Source organism: Pelodiscus sinensis, chromosome 12, assembly GCF_049634645.1.
Source record: "Pelodiscus sinensis isolate JC-2024 chromosome 12, ASM4963464v1, whole genome shotgun sequence".
NCBI classification, from domain to species: Eukaryota; Metazoa; Chordata; order Testudines; family Trionychidae; genus Pelodiscus; species Pelodiscus sinensis.
The window spans coordinates 37,675,499-37,699,053 of NC_134722.1; the positions used below are offsets into that span (position 1 = coordinate 37,675,499).

The 23,555-nt window shown below is 47.1% G+C and overlaps 1 protein-coding gene across 4 annotated transcripts in view; it reads right to left on the reverse strand.

Moving 5' to 3' along the window:
- DNAAF1 (dynein axonemal assembly factor 1) overlaps positions 1-23,555 on the reverse strand; it is a 104,350-nt gene that overhangs the window by 59,119 nt on the left and 21,676 nt on the right. For all 4 annotated transcript variants that reach the window (XM_075940326.1, XM_075940327.1, XM_075940325.1 and 1 more), the window contains 3 exons: positions 18,362-18,453; positions 1,486-1,707; positions 552-718 (listed from right to left, as the gene is read on the reverse strand). In XM_075940326.1, the coding sequence (XP_075796441.1) occupies positions 552-718; positions 1,486-1,707; positions 18,362-18,453 (481 nt within the window). The remainder of the gene's footprint in view (positions 1-551; positions 719-1,485; positions 1,708-18,361; positions 18,454-23,555) is intronic.

Here is a 23,555-nt window from a genome sequence, read left to right on the forward strand (position 1 = left end):
TCTGAGGGACTTCATATGCAGGAGAGTGTCCAACAGTGTGGATGCTTTCTTGTACAAAAGCACATCGCAAAAGGGATGCGCTTTTGAGGTGTGGACGCACTTTTGCACAAGAAGTTTTTGCACAAGAACTCTTCTGCAAAAGGTTTCTTGTGCAAACACCCTGCAGTGTAGACAATGCTGTTTACAAATTCAGGATGAATCCAGTGTACAGTATCAGAGGGGAAAAATATTTGCAAAAAAGTTTTGAATTTTTTCTAGGTTTAACTTTAAAAATAAAACCAAATTAAACCTGATGTCTAAATGGTATGTTGGGGAAAAACATTTTGTTCAACCCAAAACAATATTTTACTTTTTCAGTGAACCAAAAATTCCATTATTTGCCCAGCATTCCTAATCATATGCATTAGAAATAAAACACCTTCTTCTAATGCAGATGAAGTTTATATTATTATTGTGCAGTGGGCTCTCCCATATAAGACAAATTAATGAGGCTGTTGTTTCAAACTTATGGAGGTGAACATATACAAAATGCTTGCTTATATTTTGCTCACCAGATCAGGCATGGTCTCCAGGACATTTAGAATACTTGGATCATCTAACTTGTTGTGGGAAAGGTCAAGGATACAGATGGTTGGGCATTCCTGCAAGTGCTGTATGTCTTCCACAGTTTGTAATTTATTGTGAGCAATCTGCAGAGTGTGCAGAACTCTTAGACAAGCTGTTGGACAATAACAATAGAATGAAAAGAAAATTAATTCACAGACTTCTGTGCAAGTAGAATTTTCTCAACAGAGTAGAATACTGCAGCTTTAAATATCATGACTATTTTTCATTTTTTATATACACTGTGCACAATAAATGTATTTTTCAAAGCTCCCCCCCCCCCATTTCTGTTTCTTTATCACAAAGATGCCTTAGTTTATTTTAGAATGCCTAAGTTTATTTTAAATGCATATTTATCTTTTAAACTGTCAATTACACAAACGTATGAGTCAAGTTACACCTACAACAGACAAGTGGTAGTGCAGAGGAATCTCTCTTTATCATGTCAAGTATCTCAACATGGTATAAATCCCTCTGTAGTCAGAAAAGATGTGGCTAGTACAGCACATTTGACTTAAAAAAATGAAAAGTACTACATAAAAGTACAACAAATGAAAAAGTTATGAAGAGGAATGAAAATAAAGGATTCAGTGGGTATTCCCATCCCGTATAAGGAATAACTTAACATAAAGTGTTTAAGTCATCACTGTAAGTAACTGTGAACTTTTGTTCTTTTGATCAATTAGCCCTCCTCCCCAAAATATAAATTTTTAATGACACAAGTTTTACTTTCCATCTAAAAGACTTGCTTAAATTGATTCTGCACTTTTTGCAATATTTTAACTTGATTAAAAAAGAGCCTGAAAAATATGATCACTCTTAATTAGTTGCATGGAAAATGAATAATACATAAATGAAACATACTATACAATCAATACTTACAGAGATTTTCAATGGTCCTAATATAATTGTTACTGAGGTTGAGAGAATCCAACTTTTCCAGGGGTTCCAAGTTTTCAATTTTATTAATTAAATTGAGTTGCAAATATAGGCAGCGCAAGTCTGTCTGAGCCTCCAGGTTTTCAATTTTTGTTAAACCATTGCATTCAAGCCATAGACACTTTAATCCTGTATATTCTTCAAGATTCTCAAGGCGGTCAAATCCTGCAGAAAACAGTTTAGTTTGGCTGCAAATGAGTATAGAAAAAAATTAAGCAATGATGCTGATATAGACTAAGATGCATGACAATTAAGATGTATCTTTTGCCACAGTTTCAAAATCAGCAGGGAGAGAGGCATTTTCTGAGGGATTATTTTAGGGACCCCTGAGGATTTTTTATTTTATTTTATTTTATTTTTAGGTCTGGAGACTCTCTAGAAACACATGAAGAATGAATTCAGTGAACACAAACATAGTCACAAGTGAGGAATTTTGTCCATATTATATACTTCACTAAGCAGATATTCAATGTTATAATCACAAACACATGCAATATTGACAACTGTGTTCTGCACACAAAGGCTACGTCTACACTGGCCCCTTTTCCGGAAGGGGCATGTTAATTTCACCTATCGTAGTAGGGAAATCCGCGGGGGATTTAAATATCCCCCGCGGCATTTAAATAAAAATGTCCGCCGCTTTTTTCCGGCTTTTAAAAAAGCCGGAAAAGAGCGTCTACACTGGCCCCGATCCTCCGGAAAAAGCGCCCTTTTCCGGAGGCTCTTATTCCTACTTTGAAGGGCGCTTTTTCCGGAGGATCGGGGCCAGTGTAGACGCTCTTTTCCGGCTTTTTTAAAAGCCGGAAAAAAGCGGCGGACATTTTTATTTAAATGCCGCGGGGGATATTTAAATCCCCCGCGGATTTCCCTACTACGATAGGTGAAATTAACATGCCCCTTACGGAAAAGGGGCCAGTGTAGACGAGCCCATAGGGTATGTCTACACTGCCACCCTAGTTCGAACTAGGGTGGCTAATGTAGGCATTCGAACTTGCAAATGAAGCCCGGGATTTAAATATCCCGGGCTTCATTTGCATGTTCCCGGGCGCTGCCATTTTTAAATGCCCCGTAGTTCAAACTACCTGCACCTGGCTTCATTTGCAAGTTCGAATGACAGGACTCCTTGTCACTTTTGCAGGGTCATAAACAAGCGCTAGCATGGAGTGTGCAGTAGATACTGGACCTGATTACTGTGTGGGGAGAGGAATCTGTGCAGGCAGAACTATGAAGCAGCAAAACAAACAATCTCTATACCAGGATTGCACAGGGCATGGTGGAGAAAGGATATGCCAGTAATGTCCACCAGTGCCACATGAAAATAAAGGAGAACAGGCAGGCATACCAGAAGACAAAGGAGGCAAAGGGGTCAGTACTGCAAACATGCGGATTCTATAAGCAGCTGCATAGGATTCTAGGTGGGGGCCGAAACAGTGTCACAAAACTGTCTGTGGATTTCTCCCAAGAGATTCTTCAGGCAGCCTTGGGCAACAGCATGGAGAACTTTCTAGATGAGGAAGAGGAGGAGTAGGAGAATGGTCAGCAGGCAAGTGGAGCATCCAATCTCACTGACAGACAGGAACTTTTTATAACTTTGGAGATAATCCCCTCCTCCTTCCAGAACATATTGCTGCCGGGCCATGATGGAGGGGAGAGCACTTCTGATGAGTTCACATTTTCAGTCATGCTACAAATGGCTTAAGGCAACCCAGACTGCAGGGGTTCCATGGAACATCTTCTTAACATGTCTGGAGCTGGAGTGGGAATCGTCCCTTTACATCTCCATAAAGCTCTCATAGAGGTATTCCTTCATACTTCTCACAAGATTTTTCTAGAGGGCTGCCTTATTCCGCCTTGCACAATTGAACACCTTTCACACCTAGCCAGCAGTAAGTGTTCTGGCATCATTGCAGCAAAAAAAGTATTGCAGCATAAGATCCAGGGTTCTGGCCACAGTCAGTCAGCTCCTTATCATTCTGTGTGATCTGAGAAGTCTGATATCACACATGGAAACCTGGATGAAGCAGGGGAAGCTATGTAACTGATGCTGTTAAGGCAGTATACCAACATTTGCTCATCCCCAACAAAGCATGGTTTGAGTCCCTGCCCTGCTGTCATGCCCAGCCCTTCTCCCCTGCACAGGTTCCTCGGTGACCATGCAAGCCACTGTCCTGCCACTATGCCTGGCTTCCCCTTCCTCAGTGATTGCATCATTCCCTGGCCTGCCACCACACCTGGCCCCCCTTTCCCCTACAGGCTCCCGTGGGAAAGGAACGTTGCACTTGGTTCTGGCCATCCAACACTCCGGTCATCTGAAGAAGTGGGCTGTGCCCACAAAAGCTCATGATACCATCTACATGGTTTGTTAGTCTTTAAAGTGCTACCAGACTATTTGTTGTTTTTCAGGTTTTTCCTGTTACAGACTAACTCAGCTACCCCTCTGAAGCTCTTGTAACTTTCAAGTCTGGAAAGAGGGTTCCATCTTGGCTGCCTCTTCAAAAAGCTGAATTCCAAAAGACGCATGTGTCATGCATCTTTCCCAACCATTCCAGACTGATGTCGGTGAAATAGCCCTTGTGATCCACCAGTGCCCACAATACCATTGAGAAGTATCCCTTGAAGTTTATGAACTTTCTGGCGAGGCAGTCAGGTGCCAAGATAGGAATGTGCATCCCATCTATCACCCAACCATAGTTAGGGAATCCTATTGCAGCAAAGCCCTCCACTATGTCCTGCATGTTTCCCAGAGACACTATCCTTTGTAGCAGAAGGGTATCGTTTGTCTTGGCTATTTGGATCACAGCAGCCCCCACTGTAAATTTTCCTACTCTGAATTGATTCCCAGCTGACCAGTAGCTGTCTGGTGTTGCAAGCTTTCACAGGGCTATTGCCATGTGCTTTTCAACTGTCAGAGTGGTTTTCATTCTGGTATTGCTGCACTTAGGGCGAGGGAATGCAACTTGCAAAGTTCCATGAAAGTGACCTTATGCCTGCAAAAGTTTTTCAGCTATCATCCCACAGCTGCATTACTATGCAGTCCCACCAGTCTATGCTTGTCTCACAGCACCAGAACTGGCATTCCACTGTGTGAAAAGGATTGACTGTCACCAGCATCTGCCCATTGCTCCACTTTAGTATTTTATTCACGTCTGTGTTCGTGGCCTCTTTACATTCTTCCTCACTTCGGCAGCTCCTGACTAGGCTCTGAACATATCGCAGCATAAGGCACGAGGTGTTAGTAATGATTACCATAGTACTTTGCAGTTGAACTGGGTCCATGCTTGCCCTGCTATAGTATCTGCATGGATAACCAAGGGAAAAAGGATGTGAAAAGACTGTTTGCCATCACTTTCAAATAGGGGGTGTAGAGAGAAAAAGCAGATGAGTGTATTATGGGACAATGGCAACATGTATCTAGAACCACCCACTGCACTGTCTTTGTCCCATCAATCCTAATTCAGAATACAAAGGGATGGCAGGAACTGTGGGCTAACTAGCCACAGTGCATCGCTGTCAAAGGTGACAATAGCCACCCCACTGGGGAGGCAGTACATTGAAATCTTGTGCACAGTGAGGACATCCATCTTTGACTTTACAAAATTGGGTGCTAACAAGTGACCTTAATCAATTTGACCTAATTTCATAGTGTAGACATGGCCTTAGCATGTCATGTATATAACCACTTTTAAGCTCTTATTGGAAAAGCTAGCTGTGCCACATAAAAAGTCTTTAAAGATAACAAAGGACTGCATTCATGTTAGCTCTAGCAACTATTTTCCTTTATTAATACTAGAATGCAGAAAGTGAAGTGTCCACATTTGGGTATTGTTCACAAATAACAAAACTGATGATATGTGAATACAATGTGTTTATGCTTTTTTTTCTGGCCATGCTTTATTCATCAGTACATAGATTCCTGTAGCTGAAAAAAGGCTTTTTCTATCCCTCCACCCTCCCACCCCCCAGAAAAAAACATGTAAGAAGGAATAAGACATTTTTGCTTGGGAGATATTCACAATATTTTAAGAGTGGGAAGCTAGCTTTATGATTCAATGTGCCATCCTGCCTTGCTATATACTAATTTGTTTTTCATGAATATTGCTGGTTATAGTTTAGAGGTTAAAAGTACATTTAAATGAGTAAGATTCAAAGCTAGATTAACTGATTGTCTGTCTCATAACACCAAAACTATCAAAACCAGTACTGTAACAATATGGCTTTTCTGTAGCCATGTTGGAAGACCTATGCTAGGTCCCTAGCATTAGCCTGTACACAGGCTCAGGAAATAACTCAGCAATTGGTCATTCAAATAATCCGGGAAGGTATGCAAGGAAATTTGCCTTTGGAAATAAGAAAACTGTTGTGGGAAAATGTTACAGAAGGGGAAAGACAATTAATGGCCTGGTGGAAGCTGGTAAATTTTACCCTAAACAAAGATCAAATGGTTTTAAAAGCATTTGTAGTAACTGTACACTGTAGTCTAACTATTGATATCTATCCAATAGTGCCTTTGGGAATTCAGCTCACAAAAAAATTGATTCTGTATTCCACTAATCATCATTCTTGGGTATATAAAGAAAACCAACAATGGAAGACCATTGACATGTTTCAATGTGTACCCCATGGCAATTTGGGATATGTGTGTGAGGATCAAAATTTACAAAAAAGGCATGAATGTTTCTATGAAAAAGACAAAGGAACCCCAAGATGTATGTTTAATATATTCACTGAACAAAAATCAGCTGTTGTATATGCAGGAAAGGGATTTGTATGTGAGAGAAGTCATTGTCCAATTGTAGTAATAGATGATAAGGAATTGTATTTATGACTTATTTAGTTAACAGATGTTTTTGTAACATTACAAAGATTAAGAGTTGTGATTTTGAATATGATGTACCTGTATGGACTGTAAATTACTTGAAGTTTAAACCACAACTGTATCACAATGTAACATGTGTAACCTTAGGTATGAATAATATGACCATGATAAGAAAACTGTTAATCCATCCTATGTTACATTCACATTTACAGTATATTGCACAGACAGGAGAACAAATATGAGTTGAAGTGAAGCATAATAATGCAGAAATTACTCATGTACTTAAAACTATTGCAGATGCTGCAACAGGTGTGCTAAATATAATGGTTCACTCCATTGTGATAATCATTGGAATCCAATTGGCTTTATTAGTGAGTATGATCTCTTTGGCTTGCTGGGTAAAGATAACTGTTCAAAGAATACAGAAAGCTGGCATACAAAGTCAAATGAGGCCCTTGTTAATGATACCCAGGAGGCAAGACCAAGCTCAGCTAGTCTGTGTATTGGACTCCTGAAATAGTAATGACAGCTTTGCTAAAAGCGTCATTAAGGAGGGGACTGTAACAATATGGCTTTTCTGTAGCCCTGAGCCGCAGATCGGAGCTTTGCAAAGCAGTTTCCCCCCTGTTGAGCCGCGCATGCTCAGAAGGCGTTTCGAGCCCTTCCCTCACTCTGCAGCGCACGGCTCAACCCCCTCCCTTTCAGTTCCTCGTCTCCGCCCGAGTAATGTAGACTCCGCGCAGAGGGGAGGAAGGGAAGGTCGTGGAGCACCCACGGGGACACACATCTCGAAGAACACTCGTTACTGCACGAGGTGAGTAACTCCCTTTTCTTCTTCAAGTAGTGTCCCCGTGGGTGCTCCACTCTAGGGGTATGTCTACACTACCCCGCTAGTTCGAACTAGCGGGGGTAATGTAGTCATCTGCAATTGCAAATGAAGCCCGGGATTTGAATTTCCCGGGCTTCATTTGCATGAAGCCGGCCGGCGCCATTTTTAAATGCCGGCTAGTTCGAACCCCGTGCCCGCGCGGCTAGTACAGCTAGTTCGGATTAGAAGCCTAATCCGAACTAGCTACTCTGTGCCGCATGTAGCCGCGCGGCACGGGGTTCGAACTAGCCGGCATTAAAAAATGGCGCCGGACAGCTTCATGCGGGGTAGTGTAGACATACCCTAGGTGACTACAAAGCAGTATTCAATATATGGCTGGAGGGAGCCGGAGTCAATGTTTAGTGATGGTAGAGAGCACTGCCGTAGCTACTGCTGAGTCATGTTTAAGTTGTGGTAGGAGTGCATAATGTCTGGCAAAGGTATGGTCTGAAGACCACGTTGCTGCTCGGTAAATATCCCTTAAGGGGACATTGTTCAAAAAGGCTGTAGAAGTGGCCGTGGCTCGAGTGGAATGCGCTCGTGGTGGGCACTGTAGTGGCTTATTGCCCAGGGTGTGACACTTGACTATGCATGTCGAGATCCATTTTGAGATTCGTTGTGATGACAGAGGTGTTCCTTTAGAATGCTCAGCGATAGATATAAAAAGCCTTTCGGATTTACGAAATGGTTTCATTCTCTCCAGGAAGAAGGCAAGAGCCCTCCGAATGTCCAGAGTATGCAGAGTGGTGTCCTTCTTTGAAGCATGCGGTTTTGGGAAAAAGGTAGGTAGTACGATCGGTTCATTGACATGGAATTCTGTACAGACCTTTGGCAGGAATGTTGGGTGAGGTCTAAGTATGACCCTGTCCTTCTAAAAACTGTGTAGGGGGGTTCTGCCATTAATGCCTCGAGTTCACTCACCCATCTGACCGACGTGATAGCTAATAAGAAGCAGACTTTCATAAAGAGAAAGGGGAGTAGTACTGTAGCCAGAGGCTCGAAAGGAGGTCTGGTGAGGTGGTGGAGAACAAGATTTAGGTCCCATAAGGGGGGTGGTGCCTTATAGGGTGGGTATATGTAGTGGGGCCCTTTAAGGAATCTTTTAGTGATAGGATGGACAAATATGAAGAAGCCATCAATCAAGGTATGGAACGCCGCTATTGCAGAAAGATGGACTCTTAAAGAAGAGATTGACAGTCCTGATACTTTAAGGTCTAGAATGTAGTCCAAGATCGTATTTAGTGGGGCAACACTGGGTTCTACTTTGGTTCGCTGGCACCAGTGAGAGAATCGTGTCCATTTTTGCAGGTAAGTTTTTCAAGTGGACTATCTCCTACTGTGGAGGAGGATGTCCTTCACTTGCTAGGAACAGTGATTTTCTATCTCCGAGAACCAGAGAGCAGCCAAGCCTGAAGGTGTAGGGTATGGAGCTGTGGGTGTAGTATCGTGCCATTGCTCTGAGATATCAGGTCTACACAGTGTGGTAGCAGGTAAGGAGGGTGAACCACTAGCCTGTGCAGGTACGGGTACCAAGTTTGGTGGGGCCACGACGGGGCTATCAGGATGACTAGGGCTCCGTCTCTGCAGATCTTGCGTAGGATTCTTGGGATTAGTGGTATGGGGGGGAAGGCATAGTGTAGGGGGACTGTCCATTTGATTAGAAAGGCATCCCCCAGGGAATGTTTGCCAAGTCCTGCGCGTTAGCAGAACTGGGGGCACTTGGCGTTCTGGGTAGACGCAAAGAGGTCTATAGATAGCCATCCCCATTGGTGGAAGATTGAGTTTGCGACCTCCGGGTGTAACTCCCACTCGTGATCCGAGGTGAAGTTGCGGCTGAGAGAATCTGCTCTGGTGTTGTTCACCCCGGGCAGGTAGGATGCTATCAGGGTGATATGGTTGCAGATGCATGAGTTCCACAGGTGGATAGCTTCCACGCAGAGGGAGCGGGAGCGGGAGCGGGAGCGGGCTCCACCTTGTCTGTTTATGTAGAACATTGTGCAGATGTTGTCACTAGGCCCATCTATGGCCCTTCCCCGTCTTCTCTGCCGGGTGCCTCGGCAAAGAGCCAGAGGTACACGGTCTGTCCGGCACGCTCCTGTACTGCAGTAGTCCAGTGGGTTTGTGGAGCTCCTTCGCGGGCGAGCGAGGCAGGTGCGCTTCCGAGACAGCGGGTGACGGAGTGGTCACATCAGACTGAAGGGCTTTGTTAAATAAAATCACCCTCAGCTGCATTTCCCTATCGCGCCGAGCGCGAGCTGTCAATTTCATGCAGTGAGTGCACTTCAATGGGATGTACATGTCCCCTAAGCATTTAACACAGCGTGAGTGCCCATCTGAATCGGGCATTGCCTCCTGGCATTGGGAACATTTATTGAAGCCAGGCATTTTATCAGATAGCAATAAAACAGTCTTTTTCTTCTTTTTTTTTTTTTTTTAAGGCTACTAACGGACTATAAACTAGAATGGAAAACAAGAACCTGAGAACTAACTAGTAATAATTATTAACAACTAATAACAACTACCCTAACTATAAACTGTCAGTGGTAATAGATTTCTGAGGAAAAGTCTCCCTTTTCTCCTCAGACGGAGAGGGAACACGTCCTAGATCCGTCTGCGGCCGCGGGCGGTTGAAGGAAACTGATGAGCTGGACCGCACTCAGCTGTAACGGCTCGAACGGCACGAGGCAGCAGGAGCGCATGTGTGGGCCGGCAGGGCTACTGCTATGGAAGTTTCTCCATTTTGCGGTGCCGGGAAGGACCCAGCACCCTTCGAGTGGAGCACCCTCAGGGACACTATTCGACAAAGAATAGTCACCGTCTTGTTGAGGGAGTGTCGTGACGGTATATACACACTTGCTATCCAGAGTTGGAAGCATCGAAATTGCAGACAAGCGTGGTGGACTACTTAGGTGGTGGAAGCCATGTGACCCATTAGTCGGAGACAAGTAAGTACTGTAGTGGTAGGAGTTGTAAACATCGTGCTTATAATTTTTTGTATAGTTATGAAACGTTGTCGAGGTAGGTATGCTCGAGCTGTGATTGAGTCCAGGCGTGCACCAATGAACTCTATATCTTGAACTGGGTGCAGTGTTGATTTGTTTTCGTTGAGTAGAAGACCTAGACGATTGAGGAGGGATGTGGTCATACTTATCATGGAGGCGGTTTCGTGCTGTGTCGAGCCCTTTAAAAGGCAGTCATCTAGGTAGGGGAATATGATGACATTTTGTCGTCTGAGGTACGCAGCGACAACTGCTAGTACCTTTGAAAATGCTCTTGGAGCTGACGAGAGACTGAAGGGGAGAACATTGTATTGGAAATGGTCTGGGCTGAGAGTAAAGCATAGATAGCGTTTGTGGGCAGGATGGATAGTTACATGGAAATACACATCTTGCAGGTCGAGGGCTGCGAACCAGTCCCCTTGATCTAGCGCAGGAATGATTGTTGTAAGTATGACCATTTTGAAGCGTTGTTTCCTGAGAAACCTGTTCAGTTTGCGGAGGTCTAATATGGGCCTCCAGCCCCCCGTTTTTTTCTCGATCAAGAAATAGTTCGAGTAAAATCCTTTCCCGTGAAACTCTACTGGTACTCTTTCTATGGCTCCGACTGAAAGGAGTCGATCGACCTCTTGTTTTAGTAGAGTCTCGTGAGAGGAGTCCCTGAAAAGGGGTGGGGTAGGGGGAAGGGTAGGTGGGGTAGTGGTAAATGGGATAGTGTAGCCTACTCAAACTTATGTCTAGAACCCAGCAGTCCGATGTTATAGATTCCCATTGTGGAAGGAACGGCCGTAAACGGTGGGTAAAAAGATGGCCATGTTGCATTGTTGCTAGATCGTGAGGGAGGTATTGCAGACCCTCGACCACATCTTCAAATTTGTTGCTTGGAGGACTCCTCTGAGGTCGTTGTCTTGGCCTAGTGTCTTCATAGGGTCTCTGTGGTCGGTTGTATTGCCCATATCTGTAGCTATTGTATGTGTTATATGGGGTGTATCGTCTGCGTTTGAAAGGCGGTGTGTACATGCCCAATGTGTGAAGTGTGGTTTTCCAGTTCTTACTGTTGTGTAGCATTTCGTCTGTAGAAGCTGCAAATAATTTTTGCTTATCGAATGGTAAGTCTTCTACTTTGGGCTGAAGTTCTCGGGGAACTCCAGATGACTGTAGCCAGGAAGTTCTGCGCATGACTACCGCCGTTGCTGTAGTCCTGGCTGCTGTGTCAGTGACATCCATTGCCGTTTGGAGAGCAGTGCGAGCGATCGTATGGCCTTCATGGACTATTGCTTTCAAGATAGAACTTTTGGATTCAGGGAGATGTGGTATCAGTTCTACCAACTTCGAATAATTATCGAAATCATGATTCGCTAAGAGGGCAGAATAATTTGATATTCTTAGTTGTAGGGTAGAAGAGGAGTATATCTTCTTGCCAAAGAAGTCTAGCTTTTTATGGTCTTTGTCCATATTGCCATTCTTGTATTGCGGTAACTTCGCTCTTTTCTGTGCGGATTCAACAACTAAGGAGTTTGCTTGTGGATGTGTAAACAGGAAATCGTTGTCTTTTGGTGGAACGAAGTATTTTCTGTCAATCTTTTTATTAGTCGGTTGGATGGATGCGGGTGTCTTCCACATATCCTCAGATTTTTCCATGATTGCCTCGTCAATTGGGAGGGCAATCTTACTATGCAATGTAGGATGCAGGTTCTTTAACAAGTGATGTTGTTTCTTTTGCACTTCTTGTAGGGAGACATGCTGACTTGTCGCTACTCGCTTGAATAGTTCATGAAACTGTTTGAGGTCATCAATCGCTACTGTATCTGACGGTATAACTGCATCATCCTGTTGGGCACTTAGGTCGTCTGGGTGTGTGATGTTTATTGATTGAATATCAGATTCATTGTCCGAAATTCGTTCCTCCTCCTCCTCCTCCGTGTGTGTTGCAGGAGGTAGGGGCTGTGGATGAGGCAGACTCCTTCGAGATGGTGTGGAGTGGGCTGAGGACCGGCGTCTGTATGGGTCCCAATGATCCCAGGGCCCCATTGGGGTGGGTAAGGTGGGGGTGGGCAAGACCAATAAGGGTGCCATGGGCTTTGTTGTGGTCCAGCCCTATGGTAGTAGGAACGAGACTTCCTTGGCAACGTGTGTCACGGAGAATATGTCGTATGTCGGTCATCATCTGGCAAGGGAGCGTCTTGCAAGGACACTGGATACATAGATCTGGGAGGGGAATGTCTTGTAAAGGATCTCCTGGGTGAGCAGTCAGTGGGAGGCAGGCATGAATGCTGTTGCCTGGTATAAGTGTCAGACGCTGTCTGAGAGTGCTCTGTGGCAGACTCATGAGGGTGCATCTCATTGTCTGCTGCCGGCGCCGGTGTAGAAATTTGGTTTGCAGTTGCAGCCGGTGCCGGCTGTGTATGGGGCTTCTTTTGTTGCGGTGCCGAGAGTTTGAGCGGTGCCGTCCCTTTAAGCGGCGCCGGAGTTTTCCGCAGTGACGGGGCTTGAAGCGCCGCCGCAGTTTGAAGCAGCGCCAGCTTTTCTTTCCGCCCCAGGTGGTTAGCGCGTTCCCGGGATGGCTCGGAGGCAGCGCGCACCGGTCCCGGTGCCGAACGCGAGGATCTTCCCTCTGCTTTGCTAGCAAGGGTCCTCGGACTTCTTTGCCCCTCTCCCTGGGTCTTTGGGGAGGAAGAAGGTGGGAGAGAGCGCGATGGTGAGGCTCTCTGCCTTGTAGTTTTTGGCAGCGGGGGGGTTTCATGCTGCGGTTCCCCCTGCTCTGTAGGCTGCAGAGCCTTTTCAAACAAAATCATCCTCAGGCGGAGCTCTCTATCCTTTCTAGCTCTCGCCGTGAGGGAAGCACAATGTGCAGCTGTGGGGTGAGTGGGTTTCCCCCAGGCACTGAATACATTTTGTGTGGCCGTCAGAAGCCGGCATAGGCTCGCGGCACTGCTCACATTTTTTAAAGCCTGAGGAGGCAGACATAGTTCGGGAGATTCTTATTTCTTTAAACTGTTGCTATTCTCAGTGTTTTATTTATTTGTGACTGTTGTTATAGTCCTTTCCTTTCCTTTTTATGTGGTTTATATGTTTTTCCAGCTGAGGAGCTGAGAGAGAGAGAGCCCCGATTCACCAGGACTCCGGTCTGAAGCGAGTTTCAGTCCCCGAGGGGAGATTTTGTTGTCAGTTTCATTCTTCTTATAAAAAAATTGTTGTTATTATTTTAAAGAGAAAAAACAAGGGAAACTAACTTGAAGTATAACAGGGGAAAAACTGTGGTAACCTAACTAATGGAAACACAGTCTGAGAGACTGAGAGGGAGCTCCTGCTCGCTCCGTCCACTGACGAGGGCGGTTGAAGAGGAACTGAAAGGGAGGGTGTTGAGCTGCGCACTGCAGAGGGCGGGAAGGGCTTGAGACGCCTTCTGAGCATGCGCGGCTCAAAAGGGGGGAAACTGCTTTGCAAAGCTCCGATCTGTGGCTCAGGGCGACCCTTCACCTGGAGTGGAGCACCCACAGGGACACTACTCGAAGAAGAAATGTAGGTTTCCCAACTCAAGCAGCTGGAGCCCATGTCCTACTGAGGGATTTCGGTTTGTTTCGTCTACAAAAGAGAAGAATGAGGGGGGATTTGATAGAAGCCTTCAACTTCCTGAAGGGAGGTTCCAAAGAGGATGGAGGAAGGCTGTTCACAGTAGTGACAGATGGCAGAACAATGAGCAACGGTCTCAACTTACAGTGGGGGAGCTCTAGGTTGGAAATTAGGAAAAATTATTTCACTAGGAGGATGGTGAAGTACTGGAGTGGGTCACCTAGGGAGCTGGTGAAATCTCCATCCCTAGAGGTTTTTAAGTCTTGGCTTGACAAAGCCCTGGCTGGGTTGATTTACTTGGGATTGGTTCTGCCTTGGGCAAGGGGCTGGACTTGATGACCTCCTGAGTTCTCTTCCAGCTCTATGATTCTATATGCGGAGAAGCTAAATGATTTCTTTGCACCAGTTTTCACGGCTGAGGATGTTGGGGAGATTCCCAAACCTGCACTGTCTTTTATGGGAGATGAATCTGAGGAACTGTCCTGGATTGAAGTGACATTAGAGGAAGTTTTGGAACAAATAGAAAAACTTAATGTGAACAAATCACTGGGACCGGATGTCATTCAACCAAGGGTTCTAAAAGAACTCAAATGGGAAATCGCAGAACTGTTAACTGTGGTTTGTAATCTATCCCTTAAACGGGCTTCCGTACCTACTGACTGGAAGATAGCTAACGTGACACCAATATTTAAAAAGGGCTCTAGAGATGATCCCGGCAATTACAGACTGGTAAGTCTAACGTCGGTACCGGGCAAATTAGTTGAAACAATAGTTAAGAATAAAATTGTTAGGCACATAGAAGAACATAATTTGTTGGGCAAAAGTCAACATGGTTTCTGTAAAGGGAAATCGTGTCTTGCTAATCTGTTAGGGTATGTCTACACTACAGCGCTAATTCGAACTAACTTAGTTCGAATTAGTAAATTCGAACTAAGCTAATTCGAACTAACGCAGCTAGAACTAAAAACTAGTTCGAATTAGCGTTTTGCTAATTCGAACTAGCGCGTCCACATTAAGTGGACCCTGAAGCGGGGTTAAGGATGGCCGGAAGCAGTGCCGGCAGGGCATCAGAAGAGGACTTAGAGCGTGGAGATGCTTTCTCAGGCTAGCCGAGAACTGTGCTTAAAGGGTCCCGACCCCTACCCCGGACAGACAGTTCTCAGGGGTGCCCTGCTTGCAAAGCAGTCCTGGCTTGGAGTGCCCTGAGTGCCCACACTGGGCACATCACAGCACTCGGCCATCAGCCCGGCTGCACTTGCTGCAGGCTGCCATCTGGGGAGAGGGGGCAATTGGGGGGCTGCAGGAGAGCTTCCACCCCCAGAAGCCCGCAGAGCCAGCCCAGTCCTCCCCGTCGGGGGCTCGTGTCCCATTCCTCCCTCACCTCCTTCCACTTACCCTTCCCTAGCCCCTTTTCTTGATGTACAAAATAAAGATAACGTGTCTTCCAAAATGGAATCTGTCTTTATTGAACAAAACTGGGGGAGACTGGGAAAAGGAGGTGGGAGAGGGGAAGAGAGAGGCTGGGAGAGGGGAGGGCAACTAAAATGATCAGGGGTTGGGAACAGGTCCCATATGAAGAGAGGCTAAAGAGACTGGGACTTTTCAGCTTAGAAAAGAGGAGATGGAGAGGGGACAGGATAGAGGTCTCTAAAAGCAGGAGTTGGGTGGAGACGGTGCATATAGAAAAGTTCTTCATTAGTTCCCATAAAGAAGGACTAGAGGACACCAAAGGAAAGGAATGGGTAGCAGGATTCAAACTAGTAACAGAAAGTTGTTCTTCACAAAGCAAAGAGTCAACCTGTGGAACTCCTTGCTACAGGAGGCTGTGAAGTCTAGAACTGGAACAGAGTTTAAAGGGAAGTGGGATCAAGACATGGAGGTTGGGTCCATGGAGTGATATTAGCCAGGGAGTAGGAAGGTTTGTGGAAGGCTGGAGAGGGATGGCATGAGACAAATGGCTTGGTCACTGTCTTCGGTCCATCCCCTCCAGGGTCGCTAGGGTTGGCCGCTGTCGGCAGACAGGCTACTGGGCTAGATGAACCTTTGGTCTGACCCAGGACGGCCATTGTAAGCTCAGGGCTCAGGGTCGGGGGTCTCAGTGGACCCCCTTGATTCTCTTGCACACCTTCTCCTGGGTGGCCAGGCTGGCAGCTATCCTGCCCAAGCCGGCCACTTTCCTGTGCCTAGTGCGGAGATCATGGACGAGGTCCACGATGTCCGCACTAGCCCAGGCGGGTGCCCACCTCTTGTGGTCCCGGGCAAGCTCCCGGGAGCCACCAGCCTGGTCCTGGGAAGAGAGGGAGGGCTGGGGGACATCGGGTGGGTGGCTCGATCCGTGCCAGGTGCAGGGTCTGCTGGCTGGGTGCTGGCAGGCTTGCACCTGGCACAGGCACCGTAGCCAGCCCGTGCCCCTTTAAGGGGTCCAGGGCCGGGAGAGGGGCAGTAGAGTTTCCCTGGTGTTGGCCAGAGTGGCCACCAGGGAAACCTGGGGAGGGCTAGCCTCCCACTAGTTCAAATTAAGGGGCTACACACCCCTTAATTCGAACTAGCTAGTTCGAACTAGGCTTAATCCTCGTGGAATGAGGATTACCTAGTTCGAACTAAGCGCTCCGTTAGTTCGAATTAAATTCGAACTAACTGAGTGCTAGTGTAGCGCCTATGAAAGTTAGTTCGAACTAACGTCCGTTATTTCGAACTAACTTTGTAGTGTAGACATACCCTTAGAGTTCTTTGACGGGGTTAACAAACATGTGGACCAGGAGGATTCAGTAGATATAATATATTTAGTTTTTCAGAAAGCCTTTGACAAAGTTCCTCACCAAAGGCTCTTGTATAAATTACATTGTCATGGGATAAGAGGGAAGGTCCTTCCATGGATTGAGAACTGGTTAAAAGACAGGAAACAAAGGGTAGGAATAAATGGTAAATTTTCAGAATGGAGAGGGGTAACTAGTGGTGTCCCCCAAGGGTCAGTCCTAGGACCAATCCTATTCAACTTATTCATAAATGATCTAGAGAAAGGGACAAGCAGTGAGGTAGTAAAGCTTGCGGCTGATACTAAACTGTTTAAGATAGTCAAGACAGAAGCAGACTGTGAAGAATTTCAAAAAGATCTCACAAAACTGAGTGATTGGGCAACAAAATGGCAAATGAAGTTTAATGTAGATAAGTGTAAAGTAATGCATGTTGTAAAAAATAACCCCAACTATACATATAATATGATGGGGGCTAGTTTGGCTACGACAAATTAGGAAAGAGATCTTGGAATTATCGTGGATAGTTCTCTGAAAAACTTCCACACAGTGTGCTGCGGTGGTCAAAAAGGCAAATAGAATGTTAGGAATTATTAAGAAAGGGATCGAAAATAAGACACAGAATATCTTACTGCCCCTGTATAAAACTATGGTACACCCACACCTTGAGTACTGTATACAGATGTGGTCTCCTCACCTCAAAAAAGATATTTTGGCCTTTGGAAAAGGTTCAGAAAAGGGCAACTGAAATGATCAGGGGTTTGGAACAGGTCCCATGTGAGGAGAGGCTAAAGTGACTGGGACTTTTCAGTTTGGAAAAGAGGAGACTGAGGGGGGATATGATAGAGGTATATAAAATCATGAGAGGTGTGGAGAGGGTGAATAAAGAAAAGTTATTCATTAGTTCCCATAATTTAAGGACTAGAGGACACCAAATGAAATTAATGGGTAGCAGGTTTAAAACTAATAAAAGAAAGTTCTTCTTCACACAGCACATAGTCAACCTGTGGAACTCCTTGCCGGAGGATGTTGTGAAGGCTAGAACTATAACAGAGTTTAAAGAGAAGCTAGATAAATTCATGGAGGTTAGGTCCATAAAAGGCTATTACCCAGGGTGTAGGAATGGTGTCCCTGGCCTCTGTTTGTCAGAGGCTGGAGATGGATGGCAGGAGACAAATCGCTTGATCGTTGTCTTCGGTCCACTCCCTCCAGGGCACCTGGCCAATGTCGCCAGACAGGCTACTGGGCTAGATGGACCTTTGGTCTGACCCAGTATGGCTATTCTTATGTTCTTATGTTATATGCTGGATTTTTGTTTTCATATATATATATACTCTCTTAAAATTTTGCAAAAGCCATAAACCTAATTGATTTCAGCTGATAATGAATATCATAGATGACTAAACTGTGTGTTAAAAAAGAGTATTTCCTTATATCAGTTTTAAATTTGTTGTCTTTAAATGAAGAACACATAATTGGCAGAGACAGAAGTACCACAAAATTAAGTCAATGTTGTTACTGAATGTGCTAGACTTCGTCATTAGGGTGTTTTCCTGTACTACGATGAATATCCTCAGCTCCTTGTGAATTTAATGGAAAAGTTGGAAAATCTTCCAGGATCATGCTTAACACTGATGCAGAAGCACTTTCTTATAGCTATTGAATCAGCTCCACCCTAATTAAATTTTCCCATCAAATTAAATTATAGTTCTAATACAATGGTTTTCAGATACTGTCTCTCAAAGAACTTTACTCACATCTCCTGCTATAATGCTAGATATAACGATAATTCTGAATGTAATTTTTGTCTTACCTTTATAATGTAAATATAGTGTGTCATTCAAGCATGGGGTCACATATAATTTTTGCTGTTTGCAGATGTCTCGCAGTAGCTTTTTTGTCATTCTAAAATATTAACAGGAAGCATGAACAACTTAAAAATCTTTAATTATAACACATTCTGAAAGCTTTATCTGCCATATTTTAAATAGCTGAACAATCTGCTTCTTCAGTGACACATAACTTGGGCTATGTCTATACTACAGAGTTTTTGTGGAAAAATAGCTGTTTTTCAACAAACACTCGTGGAGCGTCTATACCTCAAGCACGTTTTTGCACAAGAAAATCAAAAGAACAAAGGGGTTTTTGCACAATTGATATTCCTCTTTCTACGAGGAAGAAGCCTTTTTGTGAAAGAGTTCTTTCGCAAAAAGGCATGTGTGGAGAGGGAAGAGGGTTTTTTTTTTGGTTTTTTTTTGGTGCAAAATGAGGAAAGAGGAAAAAGCACAGGTGCCCTGATGGCCATTCTGGGCATATCAATCAGTGCTTATTTTCAAGACAGCGTCCATGTAGTCTGGACACTCTCTTTCATAAAAGTCCATCATTTTTTCGATGAGATTTTGCAGTGTGGACTTGCTCTTGCGCAAGAAGCTTTTGCGGAAAATCTCTTCTGATAAAAGCTTCTTGCACCGTCTAGACGTAGCCTCAGGTATGTCTATACTACAGAGTTTTGTCAGAAAAATGGCCATTTTTCCGAAAAAACCTGAGTTATGTCCACACTGCAGATTGCATTATTTCGAAAGTAAATCGAAAGATCCGAGAGTTTTTTCCGGCATAGGTAATCCTCTTTCTACAAGAAGCCTTTTCCAAAAGAGCTCCTGAGGAAAAAGGTGTGTGTGGTTGGGGAGGAGGGGTTTTTTTTTGAAAGAAGAGGCTTCCAGGAAATAACACAGGTGCTCTGGTGGACACTCGGTCAAAATTAATCAGGACTCTATAGTTCCTGTCTCCTGGCCCCTCTTAAAGCCGCAGGCACCCTGGACAAGCCTTGTGGCAGGAAGCCGGCCTGAGAGCAGCACCTCACTGTGGCTCTCCCTGCCATAGGCCTTGCCACTCATGGCCCAGCCTCAACCCCTCCGCAACCCTCTTGGCCTTCGCAAGGAGCAGCCCAAAGGGTCCCAGGACCCACCCAGGGGGACCAAGAGGTGGGCACCCTTCTGGTCCACAGACAAGATCCTGTCCCTCCTTGAGCTGAGGGAGGAGGACACCTTGCAGGATCTCCACTCCAAGCACTGCAACACGGAGATCTAAGGGTATGTCTACACTAGCTCATTAATTCGAGCTAAGTAGGCAAATGAGGCAACCGGAGTTGCAAATGAAGCCCGGGATTTAAATATCTCAGGCTTTATTTGCATGTTCGTGTCCAGTTGCCATTTTGAAATTTCACTAGCCCGAACTCACTGCCATGCAGCTACACAGAGCAGTAAAACATTAATTCGAACTAAGTCCTGTTACTCCTCATGGAGGAGGAGACGGAGACCATGACCCTGTTCCTGGAGCCAGTGCCTGTGAACATCTCCCAGTCCTTGTTGGATCCAGGGAGGGGTCTTTGTCACACACACAGGGCAGAGGAGGCTGGCACACAGGGGGTGGGATGCGAGTGTCACTTGGGCTGCTTGGGCTAGACATCGTGCTGCGGTCCGTGTGCGGCACATGGACACAACAGGCAGCCCCTGAGCACAGGTGGGATCCTGTTGCCAAGCTCAGAGGTGGTCACACACGTCTTGCCATGGGGTGGAGGGTGGGAGAAGGGGCTCTCAGCACCTGCCAGAGCTGGAAGCAGGCTAGCCACCAGGGCACAGGTATGACACCAGACACACCAAGGAGTGCAGCGCACAGCACATGGGCGTGCCTGCATGTGCGAGGCACTACCTGCTCCCACGGGCAGCGCTGTGAGCTGCAGGTGTGTGTGCGGATACCAGGGAGGGCCAGGCTGATGTGCGGATATGAGGGATGGCCAGGGTGTGCGGATACCAGGGAGGGTCTGATGCCCACGAGGGAATCCCATTGTGGCCAGACACTTCCCACTCACCCCTGGCCCACGGAAAAGCAGGCAAGGGAAATGGGCAGTATGGTCCCCTGGGTAGCTCAGGGCCCTGTGAGGCAGGGCCCACTGTGCAGGCCACACATGGCCTAGCTCTTGGGACATCCCCCTCCTCAGCCCCGAGGACTGTTGGTCGCTGCTCACAGAGGAGGGCATGGCCTCAGGGACAGTGTCTGCATGGATGACTGACCGCCTCTCCCTCTTTGTGTCCTCCACAGCTGGACCAGCCGGGACTGAAAGGAAAGCCACACCACCAGAGCCAGAAGCCAGAGCCAGGGGGCCTGAAAGCAGGCCAGAGTACAGGAAAACCTCATGCGCCAGCATGTCAGCGTCCTGCATGACATGAAGCAAACCCTGGCACAGAAGGTCTGTAAGGACTCAGAATGGTAGAACTGCGCATGCGACCAGCTCATGCAGCAATGTCATAGTATGTGTGCCATCATGTCATGCACACCCGGCTGCTGTTGCTGCTCCTGGCTTCCACTCTCCTGCCCTCCCTGCTATGCTCATTCCCACTCCGTCTGCCCCCCATGATATGCCTTTGTTCCCTTCCAAGGTGATGCCCATCTCCCCTCCCCTTCCCTTACCCTCCTGCCACTCCTGACCTTGCTCCAGTCCCCCCTCCTGTCTTTCCCTCCTGTTGTCCTGGACCCACCCAACTGCAACTCCGATGAGGTCCCTGCACCTGAGCTGGCACATCTAGCCACCCTCCTTTCCCTCTAGGCTATGAGCTCTACTCCAACTCCAGGTTATGAGCTCACCTCCCCCTGCCCACCTTTTCTGAATGTAAGATAAATACAGACTTCATTTTGTTGGAAACCAAACAGGTGTCTTTATTGAGAGGTCAGGGAAGAGGCAAAGGGAGAGGTTGTGGTGGGGAAGGAATAGGGCTGCAAGCCAGAGGCCCCTGGGGGGTGGCCCTGAGGAGAGTTATTGGGGTGCTTGAGAGAACCTCTCTCTCAGGGTCTCCCAGATGTGCATCCCGGCCTGATGGGCCTGGCAGATGGCAGCTGTCCTTGGCTGCTGGAAGGCTCGCCCCTCGCAGACAGCGTCAAAGTTGATGACCTTCACCACTTGCAGAAGGAGACAAACAAACACACAAAACAGAGAATGAGAGAGGGAGTGCCTGAACCCTGGGGAGGTGCCCGTCCCCCTCTTTTCCCCTCCCCTCCTCCAAACATCCCAGGAAGAAAGAGTTACTCACCTTGTGCAGTAACGGTTGTTCTTCGAGATGTGTCCCCGTGGGTGCTCCACTCTGGGTGCTGGTGCGGGTTGCAGGTGGGTGTCTTGTCTCCAGAGGGTGGGGGCGAGCCAGGCACATAGCTCCAAAAAGGTGGCCTTCTGCATGCATAAGTTTTGGAAACCCTGCTAGTCATCCCACCGCTCCATGACCAGCCGGCCCCACCAGTCCAAACTGGAGTTGAGCCTCCAGAAACACCTCTCCACAGTGGGTTTTTGACCAGCCGTCACACCCCAATAACTCTCCCCAGGGCTACCCCTCAGGGACCTCTGGCTTGCAGCCCTATCCCTTCCCCACCACAACCTCTCCTTTTGCCTCTTCCCTGACCTCTCAATAAAGACACCTATTTGGTTTTCAAGAAAATGAAGTCTGAATTTATCTTACATTCAAAAAAGGTGGGCAGGGGGATGGGGGCTCATAACCTGGAGCAGGAGGGGAGCTCATAACCCGGAGGGAGAGGAGGGTGGCTATATGTCCCAGCTCGGGTTGTTGTGCTCCCCCATGTCAGGGAGTGCCAGCAGGCACCTGAACGGGGCCTTTAGGCACCCGAAGGCGCATTCAACCTGCATGCAAGCCCAGTCCAGGTGCGCGTTAAATTGTTCCCTGCTCAGGTTCAGGTGGCCAGTGTAGGGCTTCATGAGCCATGGCATCAGTGGGTAGGCCACGTTGCCCATGATGCAAGTTGGCATCTGCATGTCCTCAACCGCAAAGTCCCTGAGGGGGAAGAATGTTCCAGCCTGCAGCCTGCGGTAAAGGCTAGAGTTCCTGAATATGCGGGCATCGTGTGCCCAGCTCGACCACCGTACAAAAATGTCTGAAACTGTCCATGTTCATCGTCCAGGGTCTGCAACACCATGGAGAAGTAGCCCTTCTTGTTAATAAACTGGGCCGCTTGGTGGTGTGGTGCACGGATCAGTATGTGTGTCCCATCGACTGAGCCTCCACAGTTTGGGAATCCAAGGGCAGCAAATCTGGCCACAATGGAGTCCAGGTCTCCGAGGTGGATGATCCTGTGCAGCAGGATGGAGATGATGGCTCTCACCACCTGCAGAAGGAGATATAGAAACACATAAAACAGAGAATGAGAGGGGGTGCCTGAGCCCTTGGGAGGTGCCCGCCCCCATCCTTTCCCCTCTAAAGACCTCAGGAGCCACACCCCATGAGGCTGCCCCCTTCCCCCAGAAGCAGGCTGTGTGAGGGCGGGACGGTACAACTCCCCCCCCCCTCCCAGGTTCGGGCCTTGTCCCCACCCTCCACTCCTTCTCCCCTTTCCCAAGCGTTCCTCTTTTCCAGCTCCTTCCCCCAGGGACTGTACCCCGAGAGTGTCTTACCTCCATAAAGACGACCCCACAGGTGAACACCACACTGAACTGGTGTCCCACCGAGTGGTAGCTGTTGGGGGTGGAGAGCTTCCACATGGCAATTGCGACCCTCTTCCCCAGGGGGATGGCGGGCTGCAGGTGGGTGTCCTGTCATTGGATTGCAGGGCCACAGCTCCAGGAAGGTGGCCTTCCACATGCAGAAGTTTTGGAGCCACTGCTGGTCGTCCCACTGCTCCATGACGAGGCAGTCCCAGCAGTCGGAACTGGTGTCCAGCCTCCAAAATCTCCTCTCAGTCATGGGATACAGGGCCAAGGGCATTGCTCCCACATCGAGGCAGAGGTTATCTATGCTGAGCTCTGAGTCAAGCTGCGGCAGGACTGTCATGACAGTCTGCTGATAGTGCTGCAGAAGCTGCAGCATGGCAGTGTGGGACCATCCGCTCCAGCTCCATGGCAAAAAGAGAAAAAAATGTTGTGGCGTCCAAGATAGCTGAGAACCAAAGCGCACACTGCAAAATCTTTGCTGTCCCTCAGAGAGGTAGACAAGCAAGCAGCAGAAGCTGAG